We start from the raw sequence: 19025 nt of genomic DNA, 5'->3' as shown, positions 1-19025 counted from the left end.
TCGAGGAGATCAACTGGGCTAGGAAGAAATCAAGTGTCTTTTAGGCATTTGGAATGAAGATATGGTGAAAAATCTGATGGACGGCACGTCAAGGGATCGAATCGCCTACAATATCATCTCACAGCGTTTGTAATAAAGGGAAAGCGGCTGCACTAACTTTTTTCGTTCTCTGTGTTTGTGTTTGATTTTGTGTGTTTGGCTATTGGTGTAGATATAAGCCATGGCGAGACGTAGCCGTAATCTGGCTGTCGAATGACAGGGTGATCCTTTGACCCCGGCCTTTGACGCTACGTTTCGAAACCAGTGTGTGGTTTCTTCCTCAGTCGCTTTTCTTTGGAGATTGCTCTCCTTAGATTTATGTTTCACTGTTCGTGGTTCGTGGTTCGCGATAATTGTTGGTACACCCAAGCCCCAATATACTTAGGGAAACCGCTGGGAATATACCTACATCGCAAAGAGATTAGCTGGCAGCACTATCGCTATGTGCATGAAGTTTGGCAGATCATCTTTCAGTCTATTTATCCAAACACCGTTGGGTGTCTCATAAAGTAGAGGCCGTTCATTTTGCATGACCGTAAATTACTGAAGTAAAGCATTGACTTTCTATGAAGTTAAATTGCTTTTGCCTACATGTATGTGTATCACCACGTCTGCGGTAAATGTCATTGATTTCCTATTTTCCTGAAGTTTTCTTGACCGTTTTGTACGAATGACAATTAACTCGCACTTTCTCCAACTTGAACAGCCAAGAATCAACTCGCCCGAAACCAATTCGCCCGTTGTTTGAGATTTACACGTTCTACCGCGTACCTATGCACCCTCCGTTGTCGATTTAGTCTAGTAGAGGGTAGAATCGAGACTGATTTTATTGGAACAAAAATATTTCGCTTGATGACTATAACACAGTCAAATTTTAAGCATTTTCTTCAATTTTAGAAAATAAGTCATCGCCTTTCCTTGACATTTCTGTTTCGTTTGAAATGCTCTGTCCCCATAGTCGGTGTGAACGCTAAGGTTTGGCCGTACTGACTGAGATATGGCTCCTTCTTTAGCTATATTTTCAGAGTTTCGAAAAGATGTCGCCAACTATTCCTTTCAGTGCACACTGCAGGTCTGTCTACGTTTGCAGGAAAAGCTATCGTTGCCTTCCCAACAAATTGAATTCGGGCCGGTTGTATCGGGCCAGTTGGAATGAGTTGGGTTCTGAGTCATGAGTGGTTTGAAAAGGTACCAGTTTTGCACTGGGTAGATCAGAAGCGAAAGGAAGGTTATCAACAGCATCGATGAAATGCCTTTTTTCTCACCGTGTTTTCTCATTTCTCTGTATTTTTTCAGTGATGACAATTTGAAAATAGTAATTTCGTGTCCGCTGATCGTGACGATTTGATAGCTCTCAGAATTCGAAGTACGAAACGTCAGTGCCTCCGGGCCATGCCAGGCCGCGGGAGACAAGACACACATTTTCAAACTTTGAGTCATGCCAAGTTTACTTTCTCGATTGATACGTTGAGGTCAAAATACGAACTTTGCCATCGATTAACGATTAAAAACTATGGCATTTCAGCATTCTTTGAAATTTATGATATGACTGTCCTTTTCCGTTTTATATTTCTTGAGAAAACTCTACTATGTGCCCACTTTAGTCCGATAACCCCCCCTCCCTGAATAATGATATTATCCGTATGACGCATCCAAATAAATGTGACTGAACAGTGACGTATGTCTGCTTGTGTCATGTCAAGGCCGAGACTCGCACAGGGTGTACTACGAGACGACATCGACTTTGCCTCTAAGCCGAGGTTGTCAGAAATATATCCGAGAAAAAAAGGTCTTCTTCGAAACCACGAAAGCCGTCGATGAAAACTGGAGAGGTTTATATGGCTGACAGTTGAAGAATGTTTGTACGTGACAAATTCCCGCCACGCCGCGGACCAGCAGCAACGACTATCCACACAATAATTTCAACTTGATAATCAGCTCATACATGGAACCGTCAGAAACCCAAACTTTTGTCTGTATTACTTGTAGTTCTCACAGAATTTCGCTACGACATGTCGGATAACAGAACCTCGAAGCCTGGAAGTTTTACAAGTGGTAACTTTTTAGAAACTACATCGGTGCACGGCCGATAAAATACGGGTTACTTACACAACTGTCTATTCTCACTGTCACTCTAAGAATACGCATCTACTTTAAAGCGGTCGGTCGGCAAATCGGTTTCTTCGAAACGAGATTATAAATTTAGAGACTTTGAATTTCACTCAAGGAAGCCGTCCGTTTGATAGAAAATTGTCGAAGTACATGCTTGAGGTAAGATGACATATCGCTCGATGGGTGTTAAACGTGAAAAGGTTCATGTTGTACATCATATAGAAAAACTACGCACATTGTAAACCTCGACGTAAACTGATCACTTTATGAAAATAAAAGTTAAAAATACGGATTTCACCTCAATGCCGGACGCAAATTACAGTTTTTGTGAGACAGTGGTAATGACGGCATTTATGATGACAACGCCTGTACAAGGAAACGAAGTCAAAGTCATGACAGTACCTATGTTTTCTCTCCTGCACTTTTTCTTCAGGGAAAGTCTGTCGAATTTGGTTGCTTCAACATGTTCCCTAGGCAATGGAATTTACCACAGCAATTCAACAAAAACTGGCAAAAGCAATGTAACTTTACTTGTAAAAGTTAATCCTTTAATGTACCATCGTTCACGCTATATGAACGGCTTCTGCAATAGTGTTTTGTCTAGGGGACACCGCATACGCACCCGCAGTGTTTTCGATAAACAAACTGCAAGATGATCTGGTGCACTAGCAATACTGTTGCTAATTAATTTGCGATATAGGGATATTCGCAGCGGTTTCCTTAATTATTGTCAGTGTTTTGTTCGTCTAGCAAGGAGGCTAGAATACTTATGTTTGGGTCAGTTTGTTGTGTTTCATTGTGTTCGGTCGTTCTCTAAGATTGTGTACTTGTGCATTTATGAGTGTGTCGCCAATTTTTGGATTTCTTTTGTAAGGGATGATCGGTTTCATCGTGAATAAATTATTTAGTGTTTGGTCTTTTTCTATTTCTTCCCAGTTCTTCAGGAGTGCTTGTTTGATGTCTTTTGTTTTTATGTGTGGACTATATTTGGTAGCAAATATCAATTTATTTGTGTTGTTGTTGTGCGTTTGTTTGTGATTTAAATGTGTTCTTCGTGTAGCGTAATTTGTTTCCGCATTGATGTTTGATATTTCTTGTTGTGGATATTCTCGCAGTAATAGCTTTTCATTAAATGTTTTGACTTTGTTGTTGAAGTCTTCTTCATTGTTACATGTCCTCATGTACCTTAATGTTTCGCCTTTGATTAGGCCCTTGAAGGTTGATTTTGGATGACATGATTTTCTATGTAGGAACTGGAATGTATCTGATGAATGTATTTTGACCTGTATAAGGTCAACGGTCGGCTAGACGCTACCAAATGATCTAGGCTAGGACAGCGTTGAACGTAATGTGAACGCGGACAAAAGATTAGCTTATCTTCTCACATTCTGCCGGATTAGTTCTGGCCGACCCTGGGCCTAGATGTGAACCCCATACCTATTTGTCTGTGTTATGGTTAAATCTTGTAACATATGTGAAAAATTGCTTTATTGGCAGTTTATGATATTTCTTGTTTGTAAGCAATGTCGCATAAGTTCCGGGACTTGCCGGCTAAGTGCTGTGTATATAGATCACGTGATAAGCTGTCAAGGAAGGGGCGTGACACAGATGCATGCTTACATGCTTCGAAGGAACGTGATTCAAAATTTCGCGTAATGACATCTTTACGGAACCCTAGAATTTAGTTGGAAGGGTAGTCAAATATATTTTTTAGCCGGGCCTACCTTCGACAAGGTCATGTGTCGTGGTTTCGTCACTAAGGGTTACTTTCAATGGCAGATGGCCAAGTGTGGTGGCGTTGATCTTAACCGTTTCTTCGTCATAGATGAAATCGAGGGTAGACCCTAGGTATTTGATTCCGATGAACTTCACTTCATTGGTATCTGGGATCAGGTTGGGATTGAAGTCGAGATGCTCCACGTGTAATCGGAAACCGCCATAACCAAAGAATACAGCCTGTAGGAATCCTCCCATTCCGGTGATGAAATTGATGGCGCCAATCAGCACTTGTGCCTCGGTCCATACCTGTCAAAATAGCAATTTAATGCAAAATAATGCGAGGTTTGTAAATCAGTATTGATAAAAATGTAAAGAATATGATTGAAAATAACATTTATATGTATGGTGATGTAAAGAATGCCATCGTTATCCGTCGCCGCTCTTTTAAGCGTCTCTCGTTTACCTGTCTTTCCCAAGAAGAAGATAGTACTCCGATACAAATAAGTGGTTCAGTAATTTTGTATCGAGGACTATTTTATTCCAGGAGCGCTGGCCCGCCACGTACGTTTGCGATATGTATAGACATACAGTCATCAAACCACGTGGGTTGTATATTTATTGTTGCTGAATGTGTAAAATTGCAGCTTTAAATATTCTCTGTTGAGCAGCAAGAGTAATGCACTGTTATGCACATTGTATGGCTATGGTATGAAAGCCCATAGGGGACATGTTTGAAGGCAAAAAAAATTAACCTGTGCTCACGAGAAACTATCTCGTAATCACAAGAAAAGATCTCGTGCGTACAAGAAAAGATCTTGTGATCACAAGAAAAGATCTCGTGCGTACAAGAAAAGATCTTGTGATCACAAGAAAAGATCTAGTGCGCACAAGAAAAGATCTTGTGATCACAAGAAAAGATCTTGTGCTCACGAGAAACTATCTCGTGAGCACAAGATAATTTTTTTATTTTTTACTTTCAAACATGTCCCTTACGGGCTTTCATACTATGGTGTATGGCATTGCCCTAATAATGGATCTATCATATGCAATTATAAAATATGCCCGATAAGGTTACTGACAAGACACCCTTTGTTACTATGAACTTTGTGGTGTAGCTTCGAATGCTTGTCTATGATAGTTTGTAGAATTGTAGACCCTTGGATATGAGTTAGAATAAAATATATCACATGCTTCTGCTGCCCGTGGGATTAGTTCTCAAATAAAATCGCCTACGTTGACACCTGTTGCTAGGACTTTGATTTAAAACTGTAAGACATGTGAAGATCAAAGGCATGTAGTTGAAAACTGGAGTACAGGTGATGCTCGTTGACCCCAAGGATCATTCACAGTCTTGTGGATCATTATACCTTATAGGGTTGTCGCACGTACAGACTGTAACTTCTGTTAAAGAGCTCAGCCGCTCTGCCAAAGTCTTCAAGTTCGAGATGACCTATAGAGAACATTCCCCACGTCATGGCCGGTCCGTAAATGTCGGTGACCGGTTCGTAAATTTCTAGGTCGTTTCGTCGGACTTCCTTCTCCATCGGCCACATCATGGGAAAACCCAACAGTACGACGTCTGCTTGCTTTATCAGCTCCCCTGGAAGTGTGTCGAATTTTTGTGTCAGAGAGAGAGAGAGAGAGAGAGAGAGAGAGAGAGAGAGAGAGAGAGTTATGATGGAGCATTGTATATTATAATTATAATTATATATGGAGCATCATAGCATTGCAACGCAGCTGTACTTTTGCCGTCTATAATAGACTGGAAGATCCGTCGCTCGAGGGCGCTCTCTATAAGCTCCCCTATTGCGAGGGGAGCGTTGGGAGCGTCCTCGAGCGACAGATCTTTCAATCTAGCTATCGAACTAAACGATTGCAAAGTTCTCCAGAACGCCACTTTTGTCAGAAACGTAACGAGAACTCCGGGTAGCAATAACTTTACAGGTCGTACTTTCTACAATCTGTTGATATTAATTCATTTTAGATACATGTATAAGTTGAGTGGTTCTCTTTACTCACTGCCGCATAAGTTGCTAGAAAAACTTATATGTTCTGTCATGACATCATTTTGATTGCATGCAAAACCAGTAATCGATATCGAGTTGCTTAAAGAAGTTGGAATAATTGATTGTTACAATTTGTTCCACGTTTATTTACAAGTGTTCTATTTTTATTGGGATTCGCACATCCGAGGAACAAAAATTCTCTGCTGTACATCCTATTTAAAATCTGAAGTATGCTACTATACCGGCAACTGTAAATTTGACAAATGACCCAGAATGTGAAAACACAGAAAAGTGCTATAGACGGACTGATTCTCTCATAACGTGGAGCTCTTTTTCAAATCCATTGATTTAGCCATTTTTCCCCATCGCCTTCTTCAAACGTTTTGACATCAAATTTCAACTCACCGATAGGATAACCCTCGTATTCGGGATGGAAGTTTCTCTCACTGTCGAAGATGTAGGTCATCTTGCGAGCTTTCTCCATCCAGTCTTCAGGTAAAGGTTCGCCTCCACACAGACAGGCTGCATATTCTGCCAGAAAAATGGCTAAACTGGCACCGATGTTAGTGTAAACGGAGTTGTCGACCTCCTCGTGATACTCATCAGGCGGCATAACACCTGCGGTAAAACAAATTCGGGTTTTTTTTCTCTTTGTGGAACCGATCGAAGATTATAAAAAAAATGACAACGTATTGTGTGTCGCAACTGATCAGCTAGGCAAATGTTGGTTGCGATCTGATTTCAAATTGGTTTGATTTAAATTCACTATTATGCGCCTCGAAAGTGAAAGACTTTAACTTTTGCCCAAACTTTCCTTAAGGAATCTTTCGACCATTTTCTCTCAAAATCAAGAATAAAGTTCGGGGGTCAAGGTGCAAATTTTGGCACCAGGGAAACAAATAACTCAAGATTTACCGATATTTAAAATTCAAAATGACCGCCATCCCTGTGTTAACTCTATGTAGAAAAATAAACATTTCGAATTTCGAAAAAACTAAGCCGGTGAAAAGGTTTTTTACACTGAGAGCTTTAAAATGAACCCCCACAAGTGGTATACCAGAATTGTAAAAGTTTGAGAGTCCCTCTGTGTGTCTCCAATGCGCTTTCTATTTATTTTACAGACTTTCGAGAATTGGTACCTGCGGACTTGAAAACCGAAAAACAATTGCCATAAAAATATAGTCGCCAAACAGCGACATCTTGGTTAAATGAAACATTAATTTGGCGCGAGTCTCAATAATATTCCGAATTTGTTCAACATTTCTAATCTCTGTGTACTGCGAGACGCATAGCGTCACGTGGTGGGTATCGTACCGTATATAACGATGATAAGAATTCAACGGAAACTATTCGTACTTAAGTTACAGTTTTTACCCGTTGAGATGGACATTATTCGCAATAAATTATATATCATTAAGGCCGAGGCACCAAGCATGCGCAGAATTATGAAAAGTTATAGGTTTATTTGTATGAGAGAAACAATCCACGTTATAACATTTTAGCCTGGTCTTGTTTTCGCGCTACAGCTCTGTATAAGCTTAACTATTTCAAACCAATACAGTATACTATAAATTACAAAACAGTTTTTATTTCTTTATTTCGCCGAGTAAGCAGCAAGCAGAATGATCCAGTGTATTAATCCCATCCATCGCTAATCGTTAAAGGGGCAGATTATTTTATCAGCTTTACTTACATGCAAATTGATCGCCTTGATAAAAATTTTCATGAAAATCAAAGGGCTAACGCCATGTAAATACTCAATGTTAGCAAGTACTTATGCGAGAACCAGGGGTTTAAAACTGCCCCTTTAACACGAATTGGAGACTTGAGTCGAATTTTATGCTTTGGGGAGTGATAGGAGAAATTGTAGTTGACATGAAAATTGAAAGTAGTGAAAAAAATCTTCAAAAGCTACAGTGTTCGATAATATATTCAAATTATCACACCCCTTATTTTTCTCTGCTAAAATGTCAAACATGTCCCATGTAGTTTTTATTAGTAAACGCACATGATAAATGATAAAAAAAGCCAAGTCACTTCTCACGTCGTGGTAGATTATACTCACCAAGAATTTCCCAGCGTTCCCTCGTCTCGTTATATGTGACACGGCTTTGCCAGAAGTTGGCAATTTCTCTGGTAAAATTGCACCCCCAGTCGTTCAGCCATTCGATATCGCGAGTTGCTGAGATGTACTGCCTTGCGGCGAATGCGATGTCACTGCTTATGTGCTGTTGGTTTTCCCGCGTTGGAATACAGCAGTCCGGTGTCACTTCGGCGCCGGTGTAAGCTCCCTCCCAGGGATAGCGAGTACCGAGATGCCAGTGACAACCGGCTCGTCGTCTGGCCTCCTCCCTTACGTGCCATCTGTACGATAGAATGTCCTTGCCGAGTGTAGGGTAGAACATCAGCATGGTGGGAAACATCCATGTTTCTGTGTCCCAGAAGCTATGGCCCTGGTAGTCGCGGAATAACGCGCCGTTTGCGAGCCCGCCTGGGCTGAGTCCGTAAAACTGGTTCTTTGGGTTGTTTGTGTCATCCAAGACAGGCAGCGAACTAAGAATATAGTAGAAGCATCCGTAGATGAATTTGCTGAGCTGTGCGTTGTCCACTTCGATTCTACCACTCTCCCAAGTCTCTTGCCATTTCTCGATGTGAGAATTCAACAATTCCTGGCCGCCATCCGTTGCAGCGCTGGCAACGCCGTCGTCGAAATCTGACTGAGCTACAGTGTCATTTTGATCTATCGACGTGATGAAGTTGTGAATTTCGGTATCGCTGGTTCTCGTACTAAACTCAATGGGGTAGATCTCTGTGTAGTAGACAAACACAGAGGACTTCTCGCTGAATATTGTTTCAGATACTTTCGTCTCGCCAACGACTTTCTTGTAGTTTCTGCAAGAAGAAAATGTGCAGTACAGCTCTGGAGGTCAATGGTTCACAGGTTCATACCCTGCAGGTCAGAAGCAGCAACAGCTTTACGAAATCAAGATCGATTTCCAACAGTTGCACTGTTAGAATCTACCATATTTTTGGAGGGTCTATGAATCTGCGACTAAGGGTCCCTTAGACAAAAGTCAGTTATTTTTTGAAAAAGAAATAACATGTCCGATAAACAAAAAAAAAACAAAAACCATTAATTACATCGAGAGTTTCAAAACGGTTTTTTACTGATTAATGTGATAGACAATAATGGACTGAAAAATACTCAAATCTCATGTTAGTAGTAATGATAAATTTCGTAATAAGATTAGAGAGAAACAAGTAAATGTTTTGACCAGAAACGTATCCAGCCTCTTCCAGTTTGAGGTAATTTTGGTAATTTGAAGTAAAAGTAAGTTCCCTGCAGATGTATGCCATGGTTTATTTTCTGAGAAACTAAAATATGAGGAAAAAGTATTCTTGAAGGCTAAGTTTTCTGAAAGAATTCGCAAAAGTATTTCTATCGTGACACAAAATCATCACAATGTAACCCATTATGTGATTCCATCTGTCGTTTTTACCTGAGTTCTATAGCTATACCGATCAATTGCATGGAGTTCTATTGACAATTTTTGTTTATGAAATACGATTTCTTGCTCTACACCTGAAATAGGTCAGCATTTTGTGGACAATAAGTATGGCTCAATTCACTCACACTTCGTTTGTTGTGTACTCTATGGGCTCTTGGAAGTTGATATCATCTGATTCGGGACCTTCGTTATTGGTCAGTGTCATCCTGACGTCACCGGTTCCTTCTCCATTTGTGACGATTTCGATCTGAGTCACCAGCAGTCGCGTGTAGAAGCGGTGAGCGAAAATACGAACCGTTACGGTGAAATGGTCGTGCTTTGCCTCTTCGTGCCATACTCCTGAAAATTTTGGAAAAAATGCTGATAGTGTCTTTGATCGTGTAGGCCTACTGGCAGTTTGTTTATCAGACGAAGTTTCGTGAACAAGGCAGTCGTTTAAGTCCTAGTGGATTAAATATCATCATTATATAAGGCCAAAAAATATATTGTGTAGTTCCGATAACATAGTTTTGAAAAATAGGGTAGGTAGGTCGGCAGGATTTTTTTTTCCAAAATAGTTTTTATTTTTAAATATGCATTTTTCAGGGTTCAGTACGGCGCGCCAAATGTTTCAAAAATATTTATCGTCATAGAGTAAAAATAAACTGTCAAATTTTCTTTCTAAAAAAGTCTTAAACGTGTATGAATAGTAAAGAAAAAAGTTCTTTCGTCCATATCATTGCATTTTATTAATGTACCTTTTCATAAAAATAGATTCATTTGAAAATACGTGTCATTTATTTGAATGTGTCTGTGCAGATAAAGATGACGTGCAACCGTCTTTCTTGATTGAAATAAAAATTCGATGGAATTACGGAAGAAAATAAACGAGAAAAGTATTACTGCAAAAAAGGGCAGAATATTATGTAATGCTTAATTGTAGAATATTCTTTAAACCGTAATGAGAAGATAACTTTTCAAAAATTTGGAAATACCACACTCCCATACTTATTGACGTACACATACACGGCGTGTATTTGAAATAACGGTGCAATGAATGCTGATTACAGGGAAAAAAAAGAAAAAAAAATCAAGCACACACACAAAAAATATTGAAATGATTAAAAACAAAACCACAAATAGTACTCACACTACTACCAAAAAACAAAACGAACCACCATCAGGTCTGACTAAAAAAAGAAAGAGAATCACAATTGACAAGTCGACCGAGATCGCGCCGGCGTTGAGGCTGTAAAGAAACCAAAACGAGGTCAGCTTGGAAAAAAAACCAAAGCGAGGTTACAAAAAAAAAAAAAAGAGGTTACAAAAAAAAAAAAAAAAAAAAAAAAAAAAAAATTCAGTAGAAAAAAAAGAGGCCCGTTCGAGAAAAGAAAACAGAGTGGGACACCCCGCAGAAAAAGCCCAAAATGAAAATTGAATAATTGTCAACGTCATGATTGTTACAGTTTAATGCCAGAGGGTTTTGGATTATCACACTCGGATGTTGGACAAGATATTTGGGGTATTTCAGCGATAACTCTCATCTTCTAGTCTTCAATATCATCTCATGGACCTCCAAGTTACCGACACGTCCCATTCTATATTAAACAGTTACCAGTTTTGGTTAAAAGTGGACAAAACACTCGTGGTGGTTCGTCGGCTGCCAGCGGTCCCCTCGCTCCAATGTACACTCGAGATGGTAAGCCAGCGGCCGGCGTTCCCGTCGCTAGTACAGTAGGCCTACACGCCGGCAACAAGTGATCCCCTCGCTGTAAAGTGTAGGGCCGCCTCTCCCAAACCATAGACAGTCTGTGCCCAAACCCCAACAAAACGATGGCTAGCCGCTAGCCCACGGTTACGTGTGGTTCGATACACAGCGGCCGCCGTGTAGGTATGCATAGTAAAATTGCATACCACGCAGCGCGCAGCGGCCTAGTTCTGCATGGCAGGGCTTTGTGTTACCGGCGTGACACGGCCTCCCGTAACTATAACGCCGTTAACACACAGCCCTGCCATGCAGAGCTAGCAGCGGCCGCTATATATCGAACCACACACGTATCCCGTGGGTTTAGCCTCTAAACGGAGTGTGGCAAAGGCAAAAATACTAAGGCTGAAACACTCCGTTTAAATTCGAGGCAACGTTTTCACTAGTACATGTAGAACGCGAACGCGCCCGACTTGACAAACACTGATCAAGCAGCCGCTATTTCTCTGTATACTGTAGCTCTGGGTGGCAGGGCTAGGCTGTGAGTTACCGGCGTTATACGGCCAGGCCGTATAACGCCGGTAACTCACAGCCCTGCCACCCAATGGGGATCGACATGTCGTGTATGTGCTGGTCAAGCCCTGCGAGTATAGTGAGAGTGTCTGGCGTTGCGAAGGCCGGACACTCTCGCCATACTCGTAGGTTCGTAAGGCTTGTACAGTTGCGTTGCTCGTCTTGTCGAACACGGAAAACGATGGACGTTCTCTCAACACGCGGCAGATTTCTTCAAAACTATTCAATTTATCATGATTTGGGTGATCTTTGAGGATAGACGAGGAATTACCAAACAACGAGGTGGTTTATTATCATGGTATTTGAACCCGATGTATCGAACCACACGTATAAAACTGTGTAGAAATGTAGGCCAAACGGCGATGACAGTGCGGCTCGGTGGAAGGCCTGCAGTGGGCTCCCATGCCATACCGCGCCTAAGGCATCGATATGTTCGCAGTGTTGCTATGAAGGGTCATGGGTTGTACGTCTCGCTCGTGATCTGACCTGTGGACTGCCTGAAATTGGCTCAGTTAACTTGACTCTCTGGAACTATTCACTGTTAACTTGGACGTTCTTTAGGTGATATTGCCCACTTCATTTCATCAAGTATGGTTTCAAGTAGAGCAGGGCCCAGCCAAACAGAGCTAGGTTTCAAGATGTCACGTTATCACTGAAATGCTCAATTAATATTTCGTCAAACATTGGAGTATGTCGTGATCGGATTCCCCGCTGTTGGGGATTCATCGATCGAAGGAAACGTGAACCATGAGTTTTTTGAATAAAATAATTGTAATTTCGGGCTTGTTGTTTTTTTTTCCTGTGGCGAGTGCTCGTTTTTTTTTTTTTTTTTTTCTTTTTTTCTTTTTTTTTTTTTTTTTTTTTTTTTTTTGCTGTGGCAAGTCCTCATTTGTTTTTTCTTTCCACAGGCCCACGCGTTTTTTTGTATCTCTGTTCATGGCGTTTTTTATTTTTTTCGTTTTTATTTTATTTTATTTTATTTTTTTGTAGATGAGATCCACTTTTGTCTAGAACCATCACTGCCGAATTTTTTCTCCGATTTTCTCTCTTTACTGTCAAAGCGGCTGGTGATTCATATTATATTTTGATTATCTATAATACGTTATTATGAGACGTAGCGCTTTTTAATTTTCTTAAGTACATAAATAATTTATGTATGCATGACTTTTTTGTCTGATTCTCTTATAATGATTTTCTGTATGTGGTTCACATTTTTATTTTTTGTACTATTTTTGCTGAGTGGTAGTAGTGATTTTTATTGATTTTCTTGTGAATTTTGTGGACGTACCACTGTAAAACATCTTTTTTTTTTTGTAAAATCAGCACTCATTGCACCTTTCACGCGAACTATTATACGTGTATGTATGTCAATAAGTATGGATGTTTGACTTTTTCAAATCGTTGAAAATTGTTTATTTCCTAATTACGCTAAAAAGATTTTTTCTCAAGTTAAAATGAAGTATTAAATGACATTTCTGTCTTTGTTTTTTAATTATACTTTTCTTACTTATTTCCTTCCTATTGAGACCGAATTGACAGTTTATTTTTGCACTGAATCGATAAATATTTTTGAAACATTTGGCGCGCCGTAGTTCAGGGCGGTCAAATACTGGCCACAACATTTCCAGAAAAATGTATCATACATATTAAGGAAAAAACACATAAAAGACACCCTCCTTAAAGCAAAAATCAAATGCCAATTAACAAACGCGTGATTTTAAGGGTTTTCTTTCTTTTTTTACTTCCGTGTTTACGTAGTTCTAAAAAGTTTAGGGTCGGCAGGTAAAAAAGAGGGTAGGTCGGGTTATTGAAACAGCGCATTTTTTTGTGTTCGGCCGAATGTAAAAAATGTGTGACATGAAAAGTGTTTGCTTGTAGAACAAAACGATCCTAATTATGACAACAGCCAGATGGTTGGATAAGTCATATTTTAACACTCTATAATATTATTAGCTCAAAGTAGACCCAGAATGCCGAGAGAGATAGATTTAGCATTGGGGAAAGATGCGAGTCTAATAGTTTTTTGACTACCAAGCGATGCGGCCTTTAAAGCCCCAATAGCTGCAAATGTGTAATAAACTGATCTCAAAATATCCCCTATTTTCTAAGAGTTATCTTTGAATAAGACTCGTTACAGACTGAATAAGTATATAACACTGACATAAGTGTCGAAAGTGGCATGTAAATTCAAACGTTTTAACCTCCTTTCAAATTTCCGCCATTTTCAAAAACTAATCATGTGACAAAGAAAAATTAAGATTACTAAAACAAAATGTAACCACTGTGTGCTGTGCATACAAGCAAATGGCATCATACTTGTTCCTTTTATGATTAGGCTACAACATATTATGTACAGGAAATACTGCTTTTTTGTACTTTTCTGTGGGGCGCCATTTTATGAGTGCGGCACCCGTTTATTATTTAAGGTAATATGCACCTCAAAAGTGAAAGACTTAAACTTTTGCTCTAACTTTCCTTAAGGAATCTTTCAATCATTCTCTTTCAAAATCAAGAATAAAAATAGGGGGTCACCGTGCAAATTTTGGTACTAGAGAAACAAATTACCCAAGATTTACCGATATTAGAAATTCAAAATGGCCGCCATCCCTGTGTTAACTCTATGGAGAAAAATAAAATTTTTGAATTTCGAAAAACTAAGCCGGTGAAAAGTTTTCTTGCACCAAGAGCTTTAAAATGAACCCCACATGTGGTATATCAGAAGAGAATTGTAAAAGTTTGAGAGTCCAAATGTCTGTCCCCGAGGTGCGTTCTACCTTAACTCGTTAAAACACGTATAGGTATGGTTCAAATCATCGAGCAGTGATACTCTATCCAAGTCCTTCCGTCAGCACATTAACAGAAACCAACTGTGATTTGAAAATAAAATCATGAAATAATGCATGAAATTCGCCTATTGCGGCTCTCAGGTAGTGCCTACGCATTTGCAATGAAACTATCTCACTTCGAACCTGTGCTATGGCAGTCCAAATTCACCTTTCTGACAAACTATGATCTTTTAATTCTGCGCAGTACTTACCCTTCTCCACGTCCAGGAAGTATCTCCGTTCTACTCGTTGTTCTACCTGCTCAGGAAAGGACACTCTGATGGCGTTTCTGGACGGGATCCTAGCTCGATGACTCTCGCCTGCAATTTGGTTCAAAAATTGGAACAGTGTGTTACAAGCTTTCAATTCAACTATCGGAGTGGACATTCTTCTTTATGTTTGTATGGTTTTGTTTTTGTTATTGTTGTCGTTGTTGTTTTGTTGCATTTGAAAAGAAAACATCAATAGCGACATCGCCGAGGCGAAGGCTTTCGAGACAAGGATGTATTCAGCCCTCTGACACTTCCGAAACAAGCAGAAACCGTTTTTCACTGCACTCGCAAAGGACGAGCCAATCTCGGATTTCATCATCGCTCTGCAAAGTAATTGACAAGACACATCATTGGCACCAGAATATGTTGTTGATTTGCAAGTCGTAAAATTTACTTGCTCGTGACAGGATGTCATTTGAAACAATGACCGATTGAACCATATTCCTTGCCAGTAGTATACCTTCGAGCAAGATGACGCCATTGAAAAAGTAATAAATATCACTTCTTTGATATTTCGGTAACACTTAATACTAAGACTGGATAGTAAGCTGAGTAACAATAAAATATTATCCAAATTGAGTATTTCTGTAAATTGTACTTAATTTGCGCTCTAAAGCAGATAGGCAAATAAGGAGAATTAGGCCAAGTGTTGTACAAGTAAGCCTTAGATCTTTCGGAGTGATTCAGGTTTGAAGTAGACTGGCCCCAGTCGCCTGGCGTCCACCCCACTATCTACGGAATAGCCTACGTACCATTAGCACGGCTGTCTACTGATGTTTAGTCCTTCAATTTATGATATGTTTTGATAAATTTATGTCCACGGACTTGAGCAAGTCTAGGTTTTGAAGGGATATTCACTGAAAGATTGAACCACAGGGATTCGCAAATGGCCAAAATAATACCTTATTAATGTATTAAATGATTAAATAAATCATTATTTCAAAAGCAATAGTGTGTCTGTTTTCCAACTTAATGCTTGCTAATATGCAGCGCCGGGCCCAGTCAGTTGTGTACGTTGACGTTATGGTTTGGGGCGTTTTCAACTGAGTCGCCTATAGGCTTATTGGGCCTCGTGCGATATAGCATTAGCCAGATATAAGGGTCTAAAGGGTGCACACTATAGCTTTTTGAAATCATGATTTATTAATCATTTGATATCAAAATAAGGGATTATTTTCTGGCCTTTTACGAATCCCTGTGACCGAGATGTCACGACGTCAGATGATGTATCACGAGGACTCTACACGATTTTTCTGACATATTTACTCAGTCTGTTATTTTTTTATGATTAATACTTCTGACAAAATGCACGTTTATGAAATAAATCTTCTAGACAAATTTATCACAGTGTACCGTCAATATATCTTATTGTCCTCCTTATCTTGACGAAGCCACATTTTTTCACGGTGCAGTAATTCATGACGTAAACTGCATTTCAACTTTTTGTTAAAATCGTTTGTGACATCGATCGTTATTTTTCATACTTGTTCATTCCCTGGTGTGACTACTTTTTGGAGCATAACCTTGGCAGTAAACAGTGTTGAATTTTCAAATGAGCGCATGCAATATTCATAAAATGACCATGAACGCATGCGCGTGCCACTCACCCAGTCTGCCATTGTACAATCCGTTAACATATATTCTATCGCCATAGATGGTGGTAGAAAGATGTCCGTTGCCTACAGAGGCCATGTAGCTCAAATCGATTGTTTTTGATCCATCCTCATCCTCCTTCATTGGTAATCTACAAAATGAAATAAAAGAAATTGCTTCGTGTTGTGATGGAGATTGGCTGGTTTTTTTTCTTTCTGAAATCCAGTCAATGACAAATGAATGTAACAGAAAACACGAAAGACTTTTGGAGATTATAATCCAGCAAATTCCCACGCTGTCAATACCAAAACCACGGTTTTTATCAACAAAACCGAAGAATTTATTGTGCCGTGAATGTCAGCTGGTGGTACCCGCATACACTTGGCGTCAATCATAGATCCCAGCTTTCTAGCGTCCGTGCGTCAACAAAGGACAGCGTTCTCTCGTATCTTACTGGGTCTATCCATAGACAGTTGAGGGGGGACTACTGTCTATGGTCTATAGTACCTGGTTCCTCTGCGCATTCACGTGCTGTGAGCAAAATAATAATGCCTGGGTGGAAAAAAAATCTTCGAAAATCGCCTGCATTCTGAAATATTACAGTAATTCTAGCTATGGGGCAGTTTATATCAAAGGACGCGTTTGCAGCTAAGTATCCACAAGTGGTTAGTTTGAGACCCATGCTATGACTGGAGGCCTGACATCAAATTCAATATCGGCACAAACGCGGATAACCGCTATGCCATACCCGTGTGTTTAGCCTTTTCATTTATTGCTTCTAATGTACCCAGGTTGTAATGGATACCTCGACCTGTAAGTTGGTTTCCGCCCTGATGGAGTGATAGTCTAGAACACAAATAAAGATAACTTACTCCCTAGATTCGTAAACCGTCGGCGAGTCACTTACGTCCTCTACTTGTTGGTCTGTCGATCGACGGAGTCTCCTTCTGACGGATTCGTCGATCGGCTTATTTCGGTACTTTAACATCAACCGATCCAACTCTTCCTCGTAGTGGCCGCGAAGCACGCCGGCTGAGGAAAACACCAATAGTAAGGCGAGAAAACAACTCTTCGACATCTTTCCAGAATCCGGATGGCAGCGCTAACAGGGAGTTTGACAGAGAGCGCGCTTTGTGAAATCACCTCAGGTTGTCGATTAATTTATTACATTTACGATGTCACGAACCCTATACTAATATAAAACATTCCAAGCCTCTGTCTCAAAATCCCGCCATTCTTCATCCGGGCATTTGAAAATTGATCACGGATATTTTAGATGATTTATTTAATATTTTTAAAGCTGCGTCATTCTCCCGACTTCTCCACGCTGGCAAGTTTAGAATTGCCTCGTTGTTGTGGTTTTTCACTGTCCAGGTTTATCTGATAGTCTGCAACGGAATGCATCGCCTCTGCCGTAGTACTTCGTATGGTAAGGCTATAAGGATTTTATATCTTGGTAGAGCAAGATAGCATATTTGCAATTTTAATTATTGCGAGTCTCCTCAATGTACTTTCAATTTTGGTGAGATTATTGATCCGTGAGACTGACATTTCAACATCGCAACGTTCAAGAGGGAGGGCTGGACCGCGTAAATCAGTCATGAAGTTGCAGAGAAATTGGTAATAGGTCATAGGTAATAGGTTTGGATACGGACCCAACCGTAGTTGGAATTGGAATTCACTTGGCTCGACTTATGGTAAACGGTTATTTCGAGCATTGGAAGTAAACGAGGAGATTGAAAGCTTGCTACATCCTTTGCTAGCCATGAATAAAGCGTCGCCAATCAACGCAACGAGGTCCGAGTCAGGTCAACTGCTTATATTGCCTTGGAACCTGAGTCCTTCTAAATTAGGTTTCCTTTGCAGAACCTACTATTTGTACAGTTGCCAACCAAGAATAATTTGTCATAAGACTGACAGATATAGCGTTATGATTTATGAATTTGTGGTACTTTTTTCGGTCGAGTGACAACAAAGTACTAGTGTGGCCTGCCCTTTTGGCCTTGAACGGAAATGCAGAGCATATTTACATAAAATGGTAGAATAGAATGCTTATTCATTGCGTAAATTTACACTGATGATGAAAGTAACTGGATTACCATCATTTCGGTAATGGTCGCAAATTAAATACCTTGCTCGTTCATCCAATTAGTAATTTTCAATCGACCACTTGAAATAAAGTTTCTCCGTCGATTTCCACGTTTACCTGCTCGTCTGGACTTCATTTCATTTGCTGGTGTTGCTTGACGTACGTAGAATGTAAATCTGTGATGACGATGAAGATAATGATGATGATGATGATGATGATGATGATGATGATGATGATGATGATGATGATGATGATGATGATGATGATGATGATGGTGGTGGTGGTGGCGGTGGTGGAGGTGGTGGTGACGATGTCGATGACTAGGAGCAGGAGGGGGATGGGGAGGGGAGGGGAGGGGAGGAGGAAGTTTTTGTTGCTGTTTTCAGTGTTTTTATTTCTTTGAGGATATAGTGTGTCACATAATTCAGCGTTCTAGGATTCTCATGACTTTCGAAAACCATAAACGTCTTGTTAGTTTGGTTTATCCGTAATGCATTTTACCAGTGTGAAGTCTCTGTGTAGCTTGACGCTATAATATACAATCCTTGACTCATGGGTAAAAGTACTATGAAGAAATTAACATACAAAAGATGGTGGATGTAGG

The 19025-nt window shown here is 40.0% G+C and overlaps 2 protein-coding genes across 2 annotated transcripts in view; one reads left to right on the top strand and one right to left on the bottom strand.

Moving 5' to 3' along the window:
* LOC139120144 (regulator of G-protein signaling 12-like) overlaps positions 1-19025 on the top strand; it is a 435920-nt gene that overhangs the window by 318970 nt on the left and 97925 nt on the right. The gene's annotated exons all lie outside the window — the stretch shown is intronic.
* On the bottom strand, positions 3862-17697 carry LOC139120719 (protein-glucosylgalactosylhydroxylysine glucosidase-like). Its single transcript, XM_070685255.1, has 8 exons — positions 17205-17697; positions 16347-16483; positions 14680-14787; positions 9511-9724; positions 7942-8768; positions 6282-6494; positions 5238-5470; positions 3862-4176 (listed from the first exon to the last, which is right to left on the bottom strand). The coding sequence occupies exons 1-8, from the start codon at positions 17408-17410 to the stop codon at positions 3862-3864; spliced, it is 2253 nt and encodes a 750-aa protein (XP_070541356.1). The 5' UTR covers positions 17411-17697.

This window comes from Ptychodera flava, chromosome 20 (genome assembly GCF_041260155.1).
Source record: "Ptychodera flava strain L36383 chromosome 20, AS_Pfla_20210202, whole genome shotgun sequence".
In the NCBI taxonomy this organism is placed as follows: domain Eukaryota; kingdom Metazoa; phylum Hemichordata; class Enteropneusta; family Ptychoderidae; genus Ptychodera; species Ptychodera flava.
Note: the sequence above shows the minus strand (reverse complement) of the source record. Positions and strands in the feature narration are given on the sequence as shown.